Source organism: Eumetopias jubatus, unplaced genomic scaffold, assembly GCF_037043125.1.
Source record: "Eumetopias jubatus isolate StellerSeaLion01/CBP00866 unplaced genomic scaffold, mEumJub1_p1.0 scaffold_10, whole genome shotgun sequence".
Classification (NCBI taxonomy): Eukaryota; Metazoa; Chordata; class Mammalia; order Carnivora; family Otariidae; genus Eumetopias; species Eumetopias jubatus.
This window is the reverse complement of record NW_028274816.1, coordinates 67,464,449-67,484,512: the sequence shown is the minus strand read 5'-3', so window position 1 is coordinate 67,484,512 and position 20,064 is coordinate 67,464,449. Positions and strand designations below refer to the sequence as shown.

Sequence of the window (20,064 nt, the reverse complement as noted above, 5' to 3'; positions counted from 1 at the left end):
GTCCCGGCTGTTCATTGCAGAAGGGACGGATGCTGTGAGGTGGGCAGGCACTGACTCCTTCCCCCCTGCTTTGCGGATGAGGAAGGCCCTGAGAGTTGGAGGGGAAGGGGGTTGCTGAGGGCCTCGGAGGCCAGGGCCACCTGCCCAGGTGGCCAGCACACAGCAGGACAGAGGGCAGGGCCGGGGGGGTAGGTGCCCCCCCCCCACGGCAGAACCTGTCGCTCACCTGTGGGATGGAGCACATGGTGCCCTTGGCAGGTGCCACACGCCTGGTGCTCAGTAAATGAGAGAGCCCTTCGTCTGTTCTAAGACCTTGAGGACAGGGCGCCGCAGTGCTAGGGATCCGGCTGGCCCCCTGCCTGGGGGAGCCAGGTCTGTCCTCGCTCCCTACCAGCACTTGGTGGTGGTGGCCCCAAAAGCTCCTCTGGGGCCTCTTTGCAGGAGGGATACCAGGGGGTGGAGACTCCAGCCTCAGACACATGTGGGATTGAGTGTCTGGCTTCCTGCTTAACAGCTCTGAGTCTCAGTGGTCCTGTCTGTGACCTGGGTGCTCTGAGCGCTTCATCTAAACTCACCCACAGAGCAGTAGCTGGGCTGGTGTGATGTCTGCAGTGAGCAGAGATCATGAAGATCAAGCGGTGGACGCAGGCTGTGGCTCGTGAGAGCCAGCAAACATCAGCTCTCCGTTAGCTACCTGTACAGTAGAAGTAGGTTGGCCCAGTTGATCTTTCTCTCAGGGACCCGCATAGGCTAGAGGTGACACGCTAAGTGGGGCAGGGGCTGGGAGGGGGCACACATGGCCTTGGGCCATCTGGCCTACCACATCTCCAGGGCGGGCCCGGACACTCCAGGCCCAGGACTCCTCCAGTGGAATTGGAAAGCTCAAGAAGCACTCAAAATACCCCAAAAGTAGGGGGCGGAAGTAATAAATTGGGAGCAGCAGGTGTTGTTTTTGTCATGGGAAATCAGGGGTTGTGACTAAACATGATGATGTGTGGGGGGCTCCCTTTGTGAGTGGAGGCCCCAGTAGGGTCTGTGTGAGGGATGTTCCACGCATCCACAGGCGCTGTGGTGGAAAAGGAGGTGGCTTATTCAAGGAACGGTGAGCGGAAGGAGATGAGAGCAGGGCCAGGCAGGGGTAGGAGTTGTGGGAGTCCGGGGTGCCTCTCTGTGCGCTCTTGTCCTGTAGCTCTGTGGCTGAGTTCCTTGTTCTCTTCCTGCGGTACTGCTGGGAGGCTGGCAAAGGCCGTGGACACACAGAAGCCTGGCACTGCGCCAGGTGCCAGAGGCCCTGCGGGCTGAGGCTGGCAGGCCTGTTTGGTTTGCTGGTGGCCGCCTGTGAACCTCTGTTTGTTGTGGTGACGGTTGTCACATCGGGCCCACACCTGGGCAGCCCTGGGCTGCCTGGCCATCTGGATCCAGACTGACGTGGTCGGCGGACAGTGGCGGCGGTTGGTGGCCTGTGGCCTGTTTCGGAGCCGTCTCCCTGGTGGCCTCACCCACTCCCTCTGACAGCCGGGGAGCTGCCCCACAGAGCCCATGTCACTCCAGACACAGGCCCGGTGACCCTGACGGGCAGGTAGCTGAGAGGGCCAGGACCCTACTCCATCTGCCCACCCAGCCCATGTGCTTGGAGCAGCCTCTGTCCCACCCCAGGCCCAGAAGGAGGGCCAAGTGGAAGCTCACGTTTACTGAGTGCCTTGTTCCTCTTCACATGACCCTCATGTGCCCAGCTTGGCCGCAGGCACAGAGTCTGCCTTGACGGTTAGGGAAACTGAGGCCTGGTGAGGGGGAGCCCATCTCACGACGTTTGCAGATCCCAGGGTGGGGGATGGGTGTGCAGGTTCGGGCCAGAGAAAGGTGAGGTAGGGCCAAGAGCAGCTAGAGCAGGGAGGGGTGTTGCTGTGAGCCCCAGGAGACCCCCGAGTGGATTGTTTGTCTTTTTTAAGATTTTATTTATTTATTAGTGAGAGAGAGAGGGAGAGAGAAGGCACATGCACACAAGCAGAGGGAGCAGCATAGGGAGAGGGAGAAGCGGGCTCTCTGCTGAGCAGGGAGCCCAGTGTGGGGCTTGATCCCAGAGCCCTGGGATCATGACCTGAGCTGAAGGCAGACACTCAGCCAACTGAACCACCCAGGCATTCCTGGATTGTTCATTTTTAACATAAAATGTTTTACTTTCTGGTTGCAAAAAGCTTCAAGTGAAGAGTAAAAGCTCCCCATAATTCTCATTACATGGGGTGGCTTTTTATCACCTCTGTGGAGACGCTTATAATAACCATAGTGACCATTTGTGGGCCATGATATAGGCCTACCTACTGTGCGCCAAGCCTGTGCTGAGTACCTAGCGGATGAGCCCGCCTTGTCGGGGGGGGGGCGTGCCTTCTCTTTCAGAGATGCAGGACTTGATGGGCCGAGAGGAGGGTACCATGGCCTGTCTCAGCGGGGGGGTCAGAGCTGGACTGCTCCGGCTGCCGCATGTCAAATGCAGTGTTAGCAACACTGGCCTGACCAGTGGCCTCCTCAGGCCTCGGGCCCTGCAACTCAGGGCCCCTGCCCCCATGGCAGAGGCCAGTGGTGACTTAGTCTGACCCAGGGGCAGCACAGAGGTGGCCTTAGGAACTGACAGGCCTGGACACCTCGGCTTTTCTGTATTCCTCTTGCCATGTAGAATGTGCTGGGCCCTGGGAAACCCAGGGATGCCTCTGGGTTCCTGTTCAGCATATGTCACCGTGCTCCCTTGTGGGGAGTACAGCAGGCCCATCTCTCTCCCTACAAGGAGAAGCTTCCAGCAGGAGAGGGTGCCGTGAACGGCTGGCCTGGCCCAGTGTGGTCTCCGAGTCACCAGATCCGGGAGCAACTCCCGGCCAGACCCCTGACTCACTGTGCAGCATCTGTTTCCTCCAGTAAAGGAAGGCTAAGAACTCCTCCCTCTAGGGTTGTCAGAACATCTGGAATAGATGGGAAGGGCCAGTTGTGTGCCAGCAGGCCGCTGCTGGACAAGAGAGAGACCCACGGGCCCCTGACAGCTGGCCATGTTGCCTCATCTGTAAAATGGGATGAAAACACCTCACACACGGGCACCTGGGTGGTACAGTCGGTTAAGCGTCTGACTCTGGGTTTTGGCTCAGGTCATGATCTCGGGGTTGTGAGATCGAGTCCCGTGTTGGGCTCTGCACTCAGTGCAGGGTGCTTGGGATTCTCTCTCTCACTCTGCTCTTCCCACTTGTGTGCTATCCTCTTTCTGTATCTCAAATAAATAAATAAATCTTAAAAAAAAAAACCCAAACCAACAACAACCACACATGAGCTCATGACTAGGCAACTGGTCTACCCCGGTGCCAGGGGAGTGGATGGTGGCACCCAGTGGATACTGTGTGTGGAAACTTGGTTCCGACGGCCGCCGGGTTGTTCCGGGACAGGCCTGGGCTGGGGGTCAAGTCGTGCTGATGGCAGCAGGCTGCTGTTCTAGTGCTTTATGTGATAAGAACCACCTAGGTGCTGTTTTGATCCCCTTTGACTGGATGAGGGTACTGGGGCTCAGAGAAGAATGGGGACTTGCCGAAGGGCACCCAGCCTCTAAGGGGCAAAGGTGGTATTTGAATTTGGGGCAGAGAAAGCACATGATTTGGTAACAGAGGTGCCCCAAGAGCTGGGGCCAGCGTGGACTGAGCAAGGCTCCCCCTGGCTCTGGGGTTGAGGATGGTGCCGTTTGGTACTGACTTGGCAGTGGGCACAGGGGCCGCGTGGGTGAGGGCCTTTGGCTGCCAGGGCCTAGCAGACCTACCTCAGAGCCAGGCATCTGGGGGGCCTTGGGTGGCTTCCGTGGAGAGGCTGCAGGTGCCCGCCTGCGCCACCCCCAGTGCTCTGCCCACCCACCACGATGCAGACCCTGGGACCCCATCCCCACCGGGGCTCTTCTATTTTGTGGCAGTTCATCTAGCTCTGAGGATAGCTGGGGCCAGGCCTCATCTTCCCAGCGGCAATAACAACCCCATCCCATCACTTGACGTTGCTGTCAGGCCCAGCCTGGCTGCTGGGTCCAAGTATGTGGGCCTCCAAGCCTGGGTCACACATGGGCCACTGAGGCCACACAGCAGGATGTGGTGGAAGCTGCATCTTGAACCTGGTTCAGAGGTGGCTTCTGGGGCTCGGCTCTCCCAATGTGCTGTGCACACTCGTGGCCGGCGGTTCCGGGCCTGGGGCAGCTCCCGGTTCCCTGGGTGGCCGGTGGTGTGAGGTGGAGACTCATGGTCAAGTCCCACCTCTGCCACCTGCATTCTCAGTGACCTGGGCACATCACTTCCCTCCTCTGGACAATGGAGCTCTGGTCCCGGTGCCTGGGAGCAGGGGCCGTGGACTCAAGCCTGCCTCGTTCCTCACCAGTGGGCTCCCTGAGGTCTCCCACCCTGTGTTTCCTGCCCGTGAGGTGCCTTTGCACCTTCCTCAGAGCACAGCACTGCTGAAGGCTTCCTCTGCTGTGGCCAGCCCGCCACGTCCAGCGCCCCATGATGCAGATTCTCCCCTAGCACTGGCTGCGTGCTGGGCACCTGGGCACCCTCTCTCAGCCAGCCCAGGAGGTGTGGGCATGGGGTCTTGGAGAGGCGAAGCCCCTCTCCCGTCCTTAGGAGCCTGCCCAGTGCCCTGGGGAGGGAAGGGGCAGCAAAGGCAAGAACTTTGTGCAGTTGGCTGAGTGCCAGGCACCAGGCTTCGGCCGGCAAGTCCCCAGCCTGCATCTGTTCCGAACTTTGCAGCCACCCCTGAGGTGGCCTCTGCATTCCTGGTTGACAGATGAGGAAAGGGAAGCTCAGAAGACGGGTGGGCCGTAGACCTGGGACCTGAAAGGAGCTCTCTGTGCCTCAGAGGCCCCCCACCAAGGTTAGCGCCACAAGTGGGAGAAGGAGGCTGGGTCAGTTTGCTCGCACCACAGGCTGGGGGCTTCACAGACACTTCCTGTCTCGCAGTCCTGGAGGCCAGAAGTTCCATCAAGGTGCTGGCGGGCTGGTTCTCCCTCTGAGGCTGTGAGGGAGGGGCCCGTTCCAGGCCTCTCTCCAGCTTCTGGATTCCTTAGGGACTCCCTGGCTTGCAGATGGCCATCTTCCCCCCATGTCTTCTCACACTGTCTTCCATCTGTGCATATCTGTCTCTGTGTCTGCCTTTCTCCTTTTCTAAGGCCACCAGTCCTACTGGATTAGAGCCCACCCTCATGACCTCGTTTTAACTTGATAATCTCTGTAAAGACTCCATCTCCAAATTAGCATAACACTCTGAGGTACTGGGGCTTAGGACTTCAAGACACGGATTTTGTAGGGGCACAGTTCAGCCCTTACCAGGCACTTAGGACGCAGGGCTTCTGCAGGGCGTGGGGGCACAGGCCCTGGCAAGGGCTTTGGCTGCTCGGACCCGGCCCTACTCCCTCGGGGGGGTGCCCAGTGGTAGCCTGATGTGTGCCCCATGGGGGCAGATCTGCGATGGAGTGACCTTCCTTGGAGGTACGCTCTGGAGGCATCGCCTTTCCTCGGGCGGTTGTGGGGTGACTACCCAAGGTCAGTTTCCAGGAGGGCCAGTGGGGCTTGGGCCGGGGACATCCTCTGGGTGCCCCCCTCAGAGCATTGCCCACACTGACCCTCAGCACCTGTATCTGTCCTCGCGTCCCCTTGAGGGCAGGGGGTCTGGGTCATCTCTGACCCTAGGTTTGTCCAGCCTAGGAGTGCCCCAGGGATGTTGATAGACTGAGCATTGACCGGATGCCTCACCTTCTCTCCATTTTAGGGAAATCCAAAAGGAAGAAGGATATACGGATATCCTTCGTGTCCAAGCCGCCCGTACCCAACCCCACGTGAGTCTACCTCAGTTTCTCCCCTGGCTCAGCCTGGAGGGGGCCCCGGGGAGGGGAGCAAGCAGGGGGGTGGGGGCAGCGTGTCCCAGGTAGCACCTCCTATGTACTGGGCCCTGGCGGGGGGGGGTGGCCATGGGGGCTCCCAGGCATCACACATCTGCGCTGTGTCCCCTTTCTTGCCCATCTCAGAGATGGAAGGGTGAGGCTCTGGCCACGTCTGTGTGACCGCGCCTTGCATCCGGCACAGCAGGGGCTGGAAGACAGACTAGCTGCCTGGAGGAGCACCACCTCCCTCAGGCTGCCTCCTGGGGATGGGACGGGTGTCTGGCTCCTCTGCCAGGCTGGTTTGCTCCTTCTCTCGGGGGAGGATGTGCTTCTCTCTGAGGCTCATGGGATCTGCTTCCTCCCCACAGACCCCCCCGGAACCTTGACTCTCGGACCTTCATCACCATCGGAGACAGGGTAGGTGCCGGCTGCGCACCTGGGGCGGGCCTTCATGGGTCAGAACCTCAGTGTTTTCATGTGACAAGCGGGCCCACGCTGACCCTGTAAGGCCACTGGGAAGTGGCTGTGGGTGGTGGAAGGAGCTGGGCTTTGGAGAGCAGCCTCCCTCCCCAGACGTTGGCTGTGTGGCCCTAGGCTGGCCACTCTCAGACCCTCTCAGCTGGAATGGGGACAGTGGCCTGCCTCATGGGGCCTGGAGAGCCCGAGCTGCCATGAAGTTTCCTGATCTCAGAGTTGGGGTCCTGGGGCTACCGGTGCTCACATCACTGTGGGAATGGTGTGTCAAAAGTGCGGACTTCCAGCTGTAGCCTCAGAACCAGCATCTGGGCACCTGCCTTGCACACGCGCCTCCTGACGGCTTGCTCACCAGGGATTGAGATCCTGGCTCAGGGACTGTGCTTCCCCCACAGGCAGAGACCCACTTTGGAGGCCTCTCCATGGCTGACAGCCCCTCCCAGGCTCATTCCTTCCTGGTACTTGTCAGTGGGCGATGTCCAGCTTTCTTGTTTACTGTACAGCGGAGGGCAGGAGGGAGCGCAGGTGGCCTAGGGTGACACTGCTCACCATGAGGGCAAGACCTTTGTTCTGTTCTCTCTGTCTCTAGTGCCTAAAACAGGAAGGCGCACATAGCAGGGACTCAGCGAATACTGGGTGAATGAATGATTCTGTCCCATCACCTGAATGGGGTGCAGGGCAAGAAGGAAAGGGCATCTCTGGAGCTCCCTGTGCCGGCTAGGGGCATTTCACAGGCGGTGGAATTTATACCGTGCAGTAGCCTTGCACGTTGGGCTGTGCCTGTTTTATGGAGAGCGGCGTGAGTCTGAGAGGTGGAGTGACTCGCCCCAGGTCACACAGCAGAAGGTGGTTCGTGTAAGATTCGAGCTCAGATCTAACTGGCTCTTTCCTCTTTCTGCTGCCCCAGCACTCTCCTGACTTGTGGCCTCTCTTTTTTCTGTCCCCCAAGAACTTTGAGGTGGAGGCTGATGACCTGGTGACCATCTCGGAGCTGGGCCGTGGGGCCTACGGGGTGGTGGAGAAGGTGCGGCATAACCAGAGTGGCACCATCATGGCTGTTAAGGTAAGCAGGGCCCCATGCTGTCCCAGCCCAGCCCAGCCAGGGAGCTCTGGGCCAGTGGGAACTTGGGAGGCTTTCTGGAGGAGGCACGGGGGCTGAGCCTGTGGTACGGCCCCTGGATACCCCTTGGAGCTCCTAGTCCTCCTGCAAGGGGTGGGGGGTGGTCGCCCTCTGCCGCATGGCCCCTGAACCGTAGCCCTCTGTCCTGCAGCGGATCCGGGCCACCGTGAACTCACAGGAGCAGAAGCGTCTGCTCATGGACTTGGACATCAACATGCGTACGGTTGACTGCTTCTACACCGTCACCTTCTATGGGGCCCTCTTCAGAGAGGTGCGGCCCTGATGGGTGGGTGGGAGGTGGGGGCTGGGCTGCAGGCTGGGCGTGCAGGCTGCCCCCCCCACTTCACTCTGCACACCTGTGCCCCATCCGGCTGCCCCACCGTCCGCTGTTGCTCACTCTGGGCCCCCAGCAGACGCTCGCTCAGTGCCTCTATGTGTGCCAGGTGCTAGGCACCGAGGGAGTAAGACAGCACGTGCGGGGTTCTTAAGAGCTTATAGGACCCAGGCTGCGCAGCTCTCCTGCTTCCTGCCTCGGTTTCCTCCTCTGTGTAATGAGGCCAGTAATCGTACCCACCTCACAAGGTCGTGTGAGGCTAAGATGATGCGACCCAGGGCCTGGTACTCGGTCTGCCTCTGCGGTCACCTGCATGCTTCCCCGGCATCCAGGCTGCTTGGGTGGGTTTCCGAGCGGGGGCAGCCAAGGAGGTGTGCGAGGGTCCGGTTCTTGGTCTGTGAGCAGGACTGGTTGTGGGATGAGAGAGAAATCAAGGGTGATGCCAGGGGGTGTGGCTTGCTGCAGCCAGAAGACAGGCTCCTGCTGGATGCTCCCTGAGCATCTACCAGGTCCCCAAGCGTGCTGGGTCAGTGCCGCCTTATCCACTCGTCTGACTGGCTAAGCACCTGCTGTGTACCGGGGGCACTCTGCTCGGCCCCTTACTGTGGGGGTAGGGTATGGGCAAGACACAGGTGTGCAGAGCAAAGTGGGGGTGGGGCAGCCTGCACCTCACTGCATGCTGGGTCAGAGTTGGCAGGGAGGCACGTGGGTCTGCGGGTGCCCCAAGGAGATGCCATACCCAGCCTTCCTAGAAGACTGTCCTGAAAGATAGATAAGAGTTTGTGGGGGAGCTGGAGGTGGGGGAGGCCGAGCTTTGCAGGAGAAGAAGGGAACCATCTGTCAAGGCTAGAGCTAGGATGACCCATGTGTGTTGGGGGCCATAATGGCTGAGGTTAGGAGGGTCTGCAGGGCTGGGTCATGGAGCTGAGCTGTAGCTGGGCCTGAGAGCCCCCACTGGGAGGGATACAGTTAGGTGTGTGTTTTATCACTTCTTTCTGGAAACTGTCGTAGAATTAGGGATCAGAGGGAGGAGACCAGAGGCAACAGAGCTGGGTGGGAGGCCGCGTGTGCTACCCACTAGTGTAGACAAGCATGGAAGGTGGAGAAGCAGAAGTTGAAAGATTGCGGGGGGTGCGGGCAGAATAGGAGGAGCTGGGAGCAGGCAGATGTGTCTGTGGGGAGGCCTGAGCAGCGCTGGAGAGTCAGGCACGTGCTGACATGGCCCCAGGGCAGGCTATCCTGACACTGGTACCGCCTCGGGCTGACCCGGGCTGATACCCAGGTGTCCTTCCACAGGGAGATGTGTGGATCTGCATGGAGCTCATGGACACATCCCTGGACAAGTTCTACCGGAAGGTGCTTGATAAAAACATGACCATTCCAGAGGACATCCTGGGGGAAATTGCTGTGTCTGTAAGTGACCTTGGGCTTGGGAGGGGTTGGGGGATCCAGGTCCAGAGCCAGGGGCCCCAGGCCTGCGCCAGCAGGCACAAAGCCTAGCCTCATGGTGATAGCTTGGGCACAGCTGGGTCCTCAGTGGGGCCGTGAACCTGGGCGACTGCCCTCCAGGGACCCAGCTCTACCACTCTGGATCAGAGCCTTCTTGCTGAGGAGACCCCAGAGCCTGGGCTCCCAGAGCCACACAGATTTGGCAGATCTTGGGTCTCTAGCTTTTGTGTGCCAACTCCTAAGCTTTCTACACCATTTTTTAAAAAGGGACTTAGTATTTAAAATTTCCTTATGCCAAAAATGCCCTGAGACAGCTCACAGAGGTACAAGCTAAATTGGGGAGAAGCTTAGCATGCACAGTGTTTGCCTTTTGAGGTAAGATGTTCCTAGAGGAAGGTAGCAATGCTGGGCTTGAGCATCCTAGCAGCCAAAGGGAAAAAGGAAATGGAATCAGTTATACTGGTGCTTCTCAATCCTGATCGCATATGGGAACATTGAAAACACACCTGTGCCAGAGTATTGAGTCAGGATCTTTGGGGTAATTGTTCACGGTTCCCCACTGTGTCCTCCTGAGGGGAATGGCTCAAGCGTACAGGCCTCTGGCTCTGCTAAAGGAGAGGAGCCGGGGATGCCACGGAAGGGCTGGGTTTTATCCAAGAGCCTGGGGTGGTGGGGCACTGGGGGGCGGTTATGGCCGAGGGAGACAGGTGGACCCTGGTGGGGGGCTTACTGCTGTGTCGTGGTGGACGGAGGCAGGAATGACAGCAGCCTTGTCTTTTGTTCTTGTGCTCTGAACGCCAGATCGTGAGGGCGCTGGAGCATCTGCACAGCAAGCTGTCCGTGATCCACAGAGGTCAGTGTACGCCGCCGGCCAGCCGGCCGCCCACAGGCACAGTGTCGCCCAGCCCTGCAAGGACGGTGCACCTGTCCCCTTTCCCAGGATGAGCCACCTGAGGTGTTAGGTAGTGAGGTGCCCACTGGGGTCATGAGTTGAGCCTGCTTCCCAGTCTAGACCACTGTCACTTCTCCAAGCCATCGTCTTCAGCTCCCACCCCCCTCCCCCGGTCCCAGCTGCACCTCCCCAGCCACTCCTCTTAGGTCCTTAGGTTTGCTGGTACTCGGAGCAAGAATTGGACTTCGGTCCTGGGAATGCTGACTGAATTTGTTTTGACGTAGCGTTTATGTATCGTGAAATGCCCAGATCCATAGTTAACATTCGATGAATCTGTTCAGAGTTTACGCCCTCGTGACCCTGGCCCCTTTCAAGATGCAGGATGTTTGTACCTTCTGCCCCGCTCCAGAAAGTTCTCTGGGCCTTCCTTGGTCAGTCCCTGCCCCTACATCCCCCCTTTGCCTTTCATCTGATTTTTCCCACAGTAAATGAGTTTTACTTGTTCTTGAACTTCATGTAGACAGATTGACATGGCCTCTTTCCAGCCTTTCACTCGGCCTAATGTTTCTGAGGCTCAGCCGGGTCGTGTATGTCATGGTTCCTTCCTTTCCCTTCTAAGTAGTTCACTTACCCAGACGTCCCGCTTCTCACAAAGTTGATTAGACCAAGCTTGCTTTGACTCCTCGGCGGCCACCCCAGCAACACTACCCGCCCCCCCCGCCCCGGCCACCACTGTTGGCAACTCAGCGTGGAACCTGCTGGTCCTTTTCTTGTGCATTTCTATCCTTCTGCGTGTCCCTGTAGGAAAACTTGGAGGTTGCGTGTGTTCTACGTGTGCTTTTGCTGGAAGATTCCCTGCTGTGTGGCCCACAGCCACTCAGTATGGACCCCGAGTTGTAGTGTGGGCTCCCTTGTCCCGTGTTTGTGCTGCCACCCTGTGCCTCCTGGCCAAACCTCCCAACCTCTCAGCGTGGACGCTGGGTGGCTTCCGGGTTCTCAGCCGGGCAGTGGTGCCATCCCCCACCAGAGCCCCAGCGCGGGAGGACCCCTGAGCTGGAGGTTCTGCCATGAAACAGACCGAGTCTCCCCTCTGGACCTTATGTCCAGAGTGCTGATGGTGGGTGCAAAGACGAGGTCCTCGTAGAAACTCACTTCCTTCCCCACTTGTGGCCAGTGGCCAGGGCGTGTTCTGACTGTGCTGCTCCCATCTTTGTGGTCTTGGACCGGGGCAGCGCCTCCCAGAGCCTCGTCCCTCCTCCACTCCCTGGGCCCTGGTATCATCTGCCCCTGGGGTGGTTGGGGCGTCAGAGGAGCTTTTGGCCTCCAGCAGTGCCCCACGGCCCCAGAAGATGAAAAAGGGTGTTCTATCCCTGGCAGACGTGAAGCCGTCCAATGTCCTCATCAACAAGGAGGGTCACGTGAAGATGTGCGACTTTGGCATTAGTGGCTATTTGGTGGATTCTGTGGCCAAAACGCTGGACGCTGGCTGCAAACCCTACATGGCTGTGAGTGGTCCCCACAACACTCTGAGTCCCCCCACAGCTGAGGTTCAGGAGGGATGCGCCTGCGAGATCATGGTCAGGCCGTGTCCTCTGTCCATTGGGGACAGGGCCTTCCTGAGGCCCTGCATTTCCTGCTACAGCAGGGTTGATCTGTTACCTAGCCTGGCCAAGCAACCCCTCTTTAACCCTGGTATTAGCTGTGCCCAAAATGCCCATTTGGATGATAAATTTCATGAACACCCACATGGAGGTGACTTGTGCAATTTGTGTAGGTCCGAGCCCTCTCCCACTATCCTGAGAGTGCCCCCCTTCCCCAGGCAAGGGTAGCTGTGAGGCATGATTTGGGCCTTTACCACAAGACCCTGGCCCTCACTGGCCTCAGTTTTCTCCCCTGCTGTGGGGGGGGGGGGGCGATTAGCACTGATCCTTCTGTTTGGGGTGGGAGAGGAAAGACCTAGCTGAGGGAAACTTGGGTGGCCCCTACTCTAGCCCCTCACTGTGAGGTGGGTGTTCACGCCTCACTGGTCCCTTTTACAGCCCGAGAGGATCAACCCAGAGCTGAACCAGAAGGGTTACAATGTCAAGTCTGATGTCTGGAGCCTCGGCATCACCATGGTAACTAACGGCTTGCAGCTGGGCCCAGCCCTTGCTGGTCGGGTGGGGCCTGGGTGGGGCCCTGCTCAGTCCAGGAGCTTTTGGTGGGCCCATCAAATAGTTTAGGCCTGGAAATAAGTGTTGGCTTCACAATCTGAGCAGAAAACGTGCCATCAAGAATTATGGTGTATCCAAGGGGATATCTACGGTGATGTTATGCCCTTTGCTAGTGGGGAGGTGTGTCCTTCATGAAAGTTCTCGACAGTTTGTGATAGCTTGTCTTTTAGACTTTACCCAGAGGTCATGGTACTTGTTGAGAAATCACAGCCAATTCCAAATTAAGTGAGCTCCTGGTACTCAAACAATTTAAAGAGCAAAATGGCAAAAATCTTAAGAAAATTATTTTTTTTTTTTCGCAGTAAGAAGTTTGTTGCTTGTGAGGTCCTGGTGCATTTGCTTGGGTGTAGTGGGTGGGCTGTCAGTCCTGGGGCTGTGGGGGTGGGAGGGGTGAGGGCAGGTGCCCAGCCCTTAGCTCAGTTGGGATGGCTACATACGAGGTCAGGAGGAGGGCTGGGGGCTTTCTAGAACTGCCCAGTGAACGCCTGCCCCTGCCTGAGTCGGGGCTTGGCTCAGGTGTGGGTCAAGGTTTAATTAGATACCAATTAAGAAAGCCCATTCTGGTACCCATGTGGAGAATGGGCTGAAGGGACAGGAAAAAGACCAGAATGCGTGTTTTCCCTCTTGGATACCTGGGAAAACGTTGCTGTCATGGTGGCCCCAGTATGCACAAGGGACCGACGGAGCTGGCTGAGGGGTCATTGGCCTCCATCCCAACCATGGGAGCTAATGGGGAGTGTCCGCAGTGTGGATGTTTCCATGGTGTCCTCACCCTCCGTGCCCCAGGCCCTTTTGGCCTCCTGGTGTTGGGGGCGGGGTACAAGTGGTAATTCCAAAACCAAACCAGCATCATACCTAGTGGGAAGGAGTGTGGAGAGGGGAGACTCAGGGGGTGGGAGCAGAGCAGCACAAGCTTCTGAGGAGGTAGGGGAGGGCCCTGCAGGACTCTGGGGGCAACGGCCCTGAGGTGGGGGGGGCACCTAGTGTGTGCCTTCGGGGCCACATTCAAGGGCAGGTCAGAGAAGTGGTGGGTGGGAGTTCAGGGTCAACGTAGATGTTTTGGATCCTACTGATAACGCAATTTGACTATCCTAACCACCCTCCTCATAGTGTGACCATAACTGTGTAAGCAGTGTGTTCGCAGTGACTGGGAAAGGATCAAAAGCAAAATCGTATTGTCAGAGACACGGAATTGGGTGATACCTTCCATTTTCCTTAATACTGCTGACACAATCCTTTTTCAAGTGAACGGTTTTCTTTTTGAAGCAGAGAGGAATGTTCAGAGTCTGAAGGTGCACGCTGTACCTGCAGATAAGAGTCTCCCAATTCCTGAGTTAAAAGATAAGAGCAAATTCTTGCCGGATTTCCAGACGACACAGAACTGGTCGGATGTTAGAGACCCCACTCATGACCACTTGACACATACACAGCCCTGCTCCCTTCCCTCCATCCCTTCCTCCCATCCGTCTGTCTGTCCGTCATGACTGGGGATGCACCACATCCCAGTGACGTTCTCATGTCTCCGCTGGAACTTGGGCAAGCCCGTGCCAAGTGCATATTTGAGTTAGCGGATGCTCCAGAACCTGGTGACGGAAACCAACGATAGTTCAGTATTTCTCACGGTTCTGCAATCTGGACTGGACTAGCTGGGCAGTTCTGCCACGCCACGTGGCTCTGGCTGGGGTCAGGGCTGGGCTGAAAGGTCCAGGAAGGCTTTGTGCCAATGTGGGGCCTCCGTGTGACTTCCTCACGGCCAGCTGCTTGCTGGGTTCGAGGGTAGTTGACGTCTTCTGTGGTGTCTGGGTTCCGCGAGAGAGGGTCTCTGACCTGCCCGTCCCAGGACTGGCACCTCGTGCTTCTGCCTCATTCTGTTGCTCAAAGGGTCGCCGGGCAGGCCAGGGTCAAGGGGAAATAGGTCCGTGTCTCGATGGGGGACTAGCGTGCAGGCATAGGAGAAGCTGCGCCCGCAGCTTAGGAACCCGGCTGCCCCAGGAGAGGTTAGGCTTTTCCCCCAGAAGTTACGAAAGTCATAGAAACGCCCATCTAAAAACAGAGGAAAAGTAAAAGGGAGACAAAAATCATCAAAGACACATAGCCCCTTCTCCCTACCGTCCACTGCCAGCATTGTCCATTTCCTTCTAGATGTCGATGGCTTTTATTTTGCTTTTTTCACTTAGCACCACATCACTCATGTTTCTCGGGATTGTTAGAAACCCCTGTAGGCATCTCTTCAAGAGACTCCACACCACCAGCTACCATCTCCCCAGCCAGTCCCTCATGTGGGACGTCTCACTCGTTTCTGGGTTTCTCTTTCCTTTCGAAGTCCCTGGCTGACCCCGGGGGAGGGACTGGTGAGGCCTTGGGTGCCGGGCCTGCCACTGAGGGGGGCTTCTCTCCAGGCCTCTGAGCCCAGCCCGGGGAGCCGTCTGCGGGCACGTGAGCGCAGCCAGGGGACGTACCCGCCATGAGATTGGGAAGGCTCTTGGCTGTGACGGGTGTCAGTCAGGTGCTGATCATGTGAACACCTGAATGGGATATCACGGAGCATGGCCCTCATGGTCACGGCCAAGACTCAGCTGCCCTGCTGCAGGCCAGGCCCTGGTGCTGAGTGTTTGCGCTGCTTCTTAATAGTCTCTGTTGCAAATCCCACCACACCATGCATTTTGTGCCCAGAGGCTGTTTTGTTTTGTTTTGCATATTTTGAGCTCTTTAGACAGAATTACCAGGAAGAAAGGATTACAAGGTCAAGACTCTGGACAGTTTTCTGTTTTCCTAATGGTCACTCTGGCAGCCACTGGGTCCTTCCGTGGAAACCCACACAGGACCCTCACTTCTGCTACTTGGAATCGGTACATTCTAGGAAAAAGCACCCTGAATTTGGCCTACGAAAGTACACACCAGATCACAGCCCTACCCGCTGCAGTTCGCTCACCCTCCTTCTGTGGGGTGTGTTTATGTCTTGGCTGGAAAGGGGCCTGTAGCCTAATGGGAAGGCTCTTTCTTAGCACAATAATTAGTGAGCTCTTCAGGCGCCAGGTGCCAGCACGAAACATTTGTTTGAGCTGAGGTCTCTCGTGTTCATTATGCTGATTACGGCCTGTCAGTGAGAAGTCTCTGCTATTCCAGGCGGGGGCCTGGCTGACCTGATTTTTTTTTTAACTTGGCAGTCAAAATCAGAACCCAGAGTTTGTGGCAGGATAGCCGGTCTTTTCCACAAATGACTTCCCGCCAACTGTAGGCGACGCATATGGCCGGGGGCCTGGCGTGGCTGCAGAGGCCAGGTGGCCTCGATGTCACCTGCAGGGAGCTCCGGGTTCAGCAGGATTGACAAGTCCTCAGTGGCTATGTGCCCAGGGGGTCCGCAGGGAGGGGGAAGTCTTCCCGGAGGAGGAGGCCTTGCAGGTGGGTCCTGCAGGAGACTGCTGGATGCATGGGGCGGCGGTTGGGGGGCGGGGGCGGGCTGTTGCCAAAGCGAAGGAGCTGACCGAACGCAGGTCTCACCGTCTACAGCTTCAGGGAGAGACAGGCCTGTGGGGATAATTTCACTTCCCATTTGCCTGCTCTGTCATAACAACTGCCCAAATACATGGTGCAGATACTGAAGACCCCATGGAGACGGTAGGGAGGGGGAGGCCTGTGGCGAGGGGGTGACTGCCCCACGTGCCTTTGCCGACTGCTGCCTGTGGGAAGGTATCCCAGGCTTGTCAGCTCCTCTGATTTTTCCAGATTAGCTGGAACTTGGGTTTTCACGTAAAGCCTTCCGAATTTAGTTTGTTTCAAAGCCCGATGACACGCCCACTGTCACAATCCCGGGCTGGATTTGCTTTGGGAGCCATCGTCTGTGCCGGCCGGGTCAGGGGAACCGACTGTTGCTGTTCTCCCAGCTTTGATCTTTGTTCTGATGTCATGTGTCCGCCCCTCAGCCTGCCTGTGGCCCAGCTTTGGGCGACGGGCCAGGCGGGTTCCCCACCTGCCCTGCCTCGAGGGGCCGGGTGTGCACGCGTCTGACCCACGCTCCTGCCTCGCTGCAGATCGAGATGGCCATCCTCCGCTTTCCGTACGAATCCTGGGGGACTCCGTTCCAGCAGCTGAAGCAGGTGGTGGAAGAGCCATCTCCCCAGCTCCCAGCTGACCGTTTCTCCCCTGAGTTTGTGGACTTCACTGCGCAGTGGTGAGTCCGCAGCCTCCCCGAGCCCCAGTCGGCCCCCCTCCCTGCCCCGGCCCGATTCCAGCTCCGCCCTGTGCCCGGCCCCCTTCTCCTTTAGCAAATAAACACCCAAACGACATAGCATCAAAATATGCAGGGCAGGAATAGAGCCAAGGAAAATCGGGCAAACGATGGTCCTTGGGGAGATTTTGATACACTCCTTCTAGAGCCAGACATACCAGGTAGCCTGGAAAAGGAAAGAAAACACAGATGGAGGACTTGAACAGCATAAACAAGAGTTGTTTTAGTGATGTTTGGAACTTTGTACCAAGTTAAAGGATGCCCATGGGAGTTCTCTTAAAAAAAAAAAAAATATATATATATCTATATATATACGTATATATATATACGTATATGTATGTATGTTCAAGATTACAAAGGAAATAGGTAGAAAGGAAGAAGGCAGAGGCATCCAGGTCGGGTTCCCTGGCCACAGTTAAACAGGAAGTGCGTAACCGCAGAGGGAAAAGATACGTGGAATGCAAAGTAAAATCTACTGACCAACTCTTGAGTTTTTTTTTAATTTTTAAACTTATTTATTTATTTATTTTAATTTAAATTCAAGTAGCCAACATATAGTACATCATTAATGTTTGATGTAGTGTTCAAGGATTCATCCATTGCATGTAACACCCAGTGCTCATCAGATCACGTGCCCTCCTTAATGCCCATCAAGTCACCCCACCCCCCCACCCCCCTCCCTTTGGATTTTTTTTTTAAAGATTTTATTTATTTGTTTGAGAGAGAGAGACAGAGACAGAAATAGTGGCAGAGAGCATGAGTGGGGAGGAGAGGGAGCAGCAGGCTCCCCGCTGAGCAGGGAGCCTGACATGGGGCTCCGTCCCAGGACCCCGGGATCATGACCTGAGCTGAAACCAAGAGTCGGACACTTAATGTGCCACCCATGTGCCCCCAACTCTTGGATTTTGAAAGAGATTTGAAAAACAAAATCACAAGGTATTCAGAAGTGAGAGGCAGAACATATTGACCTTTCTGTGGTTTGTGGGCAAAGAGATACTCAGGGGAAAATATGTGTCCTCAGAGAGCTGCTAGGGGAGCTAACTCACTCTCCTATGAGAAAATAAGAAAGACGGAAAACAAATGAGCCTGGCAAGCAGAGTCAGTGGTCACCTTGACCCTTTACCCTGGGGCATCCCCTGTCCCTGGACTCGTGATGAGGAGTTTCCCTCCTGATTAAGGACACCGTGTGTGCGATTGTGAACTACTGCATTTCAGTATCATTTGGTATTGGGATCGTTGAGAATTCCCTAGATCACTCCAGAGACAAGAGAACAAATACCCCAAGAGGCAAAGCAACTTGGTCTAAGTCTCTGTAGACTTAGAGGTGAGCCCACCCTGGCTTGGCTGGCCTGGAGATCTCCTTTATGCCAGCCTGGCTTCAGCTTGCCCTGTTCTCTCCTAGCTTGAGGAAGAACCCCGCAGAGCGCATGAGCTACTTGGAGCTGATGGTGAGTGTGGGGCATGAGCGGTGAATTGGCAGGGCTCTGGGGAGAGGGCCGCATCCCTGTGCACAGAGATGGGCAGCACCTTTGTCTTACCTCTGTCCTAAATCATGCAGGTACTCAGTTGTTGGCTCAGACATACCCCGGCTCCCTCCCCGCTCCTCCAGGCCCAGGCAGTGCTCTGACAGATGGTGCAGGGACTCGGGGGGGGGGGGGGGTCATTTTGTCCAAAGCTATCAGGGAAGGCCTCACAGAGGAGGTGACATTTGAACTGGGCTTGGAAGGATGAAGAAGGACTTATGTGCTGATGGAGAGGGCATTCCACTTGGCTGGAGGCCTGGTACCGGTGGAGAAGAGTGAGTTCAGAGTGGCCAGGGGAGAGCTGCAGGGGAGTGGAGGAGAAAGCCATCACGCTGTCTCTAACAAGGAGGACTTCCTGAAGGGGGAGGTCAGAGAAGGATGTGTAGGAGTTTGCCAGGCAGAGAGACAGGTATCCTGGGCAGGAGGAGCATACGGGGACTGGGCGTGCTTTGGGGAAGTGGGGGCATCTCTGCCTGGCCTCCGAACTCTTACTCAAGGTGACTGCCTTCTCTTGTCCCACCAGGAGCACCCGTTCTTCACGTTGCACAAAACAAAGAAGACGGACATTGCGGCCTTTGTGAAGGAGATCCTGGGGGAGGACTCCTAGGGGGCGGGCCGTGAGCTCCTCTCTGGCCCTCCAGCACCCCACGCCCCCTCTGCTGGGGCAGTGCTTGTCCACACCCATAAGCTACTGCCACCGCAGCCTTGGGTGTTGGGGGGAAGAATCAAGGGGGCTGCTTCTGACTGGCTTGGCAGCAGGCCGTTGGTCCCAAGTGCCAAAGAACCAGACCACCGGGGCCCTCAGCCAGGCCCACGTGGGCCCCACCAGTGCCTCTGCCCATGCTGCTCCAAGGACCCCAAGTCTCCAGCCCTGGACTTTGACGGGCCCGGATGGCCTCCACGGGACCCTGCTGCCCCTCGCAGAGAAGGCAGCCAGTGCCTGAGTGTGGGAAACTGCCTGGGCCCGGCCCTGGATGCCACCCAAGTTGTATATATATATTTTTTTTATCTCTTGACTGAATAGACTTTGCACACTTTGGCCTAGGGTGGCCACACCTCTGTCCTGGCATCCGTGTCGGGGGACACAGTTGGGGGGTGAGCCATGTGAATCCTCCTGAGCCCCCATGAGTAAGACAGCGGAGCCGCCCGAGCCTTCCCCCCAGCACTGGCAAAGAGGCCCTCTTAAGGGCACATGGGCTCAACCTAGCTCCCGTCCACTGCCTCGGGAGGGGGGGGTGCTTTCACTTTTTTTTTAATTTATCCTGTTGATTTTTTTTTTTTTTTCTTTTGCTTTGTGGGTTTGGCTGGTTTTTTTCTTGCATGGTGTGGAGCCGATCACTTTTCTCCCACCCCCTAGGGACCAGCAGGTGGAGACTCCCCTATCTGCTCAGTCTGGGGTCCCGGGGGATGGGCCCAAGGTCTCTGCTCAGAGAGGTGCTAGGGGAGCTAACTCACTCTCCTTGGGGACCGGCTCAACAGGGGCTGTGGATTTGCTTTGGGTGTTGTTTAAAAAAAAAAAGAAAAAGAAAATATATTTTTTTGAAGAAAGGACTGCCCAGGGTCTTATCCCTGTTGGGTTGGGGCAGTTACCTGATTGTTGTTTTAATTTAAAAAAAATAAGAAAAAGTGGAACAAAGACTGTGTGAGACTGTGTGTGGAAGCGGCGAGTCCCACTCCTTGGTGAAGATCTGTGGTCCGTAGGAGGCGCTCTTGCCCCTGGGCCAGGGCAGCATGATCGGGGGTGGGGGTGGGGGGCTCTGCTGAACCCCTCAGACCCTGCCCTGGACAGGCCCTTCCACATGGGAGGACACTGCAGCTCCCAGCTGAGGCTCCAGGCCCGGTGCTGGACATGGGGCAGAGCGGCAGACCCAGGCCCAGCCCACTGGGGGAACTGCGTGTCCCAGGGCTGGTGAAGGTTGCATTGCCAGGTGCACAGAGGGGTGAGCA

General features: G+C 57.0%; 1 protein-coding gene across 1 annotated transcript in view; it reads left to right on the top strand.

Moving 5' to 3' along the window:
- Positions 1-19,753, top strand: part of MAP2K3 (mitogen-activated protein kinase kinase 3) — a 28,944-nt gene extending 9,191 nt beyond the window's left edge. Inside the window, exons 2-12 of the mRNA XM_028089497.2 lie at positions 5,773-5,839; positions 6,253-6,301; positions 7,308-7,421; positions 7,630-7,749; positions 9,109-9,225; positions 10,063-10,114; positions 11,531-11,658; positions 12,193-12,270; positions 16,398-16,537; positions 17,997-18,042; positions 18,641-19,753. Of these exons, the coding sequence (XP_027945298.1) occupies positions 5,773-5,839; positions 6,253-6,301; positions 7,308-7,421; positions 7,630-7,749; positions 9,109-9,225; positions 10,063-10,114; positions 11,531-11,658; positions 12,193-12,270; positions 16,398-16,537; positions 17,997-18,042; positions 18,641-18,724 (995 nt within the window). The 3' untranslated portion in view covers positions 18,725-19,753. The remainder of the gene's footprint in view (positions 1-5,772; positions 5,840-6,252; positions 6,302-7,307; positions 7,422-7,629; positions 7,750-9,108; positions 9,226-10,062; positions 10,115-11,530; positions 11,659-12,192; positions 12,271-16,397; positions 16,538-17,996; positions 18,043-18,640) is intronic.
- Positions 19,754-20,064: the final 311 nt, after the last annotated feature.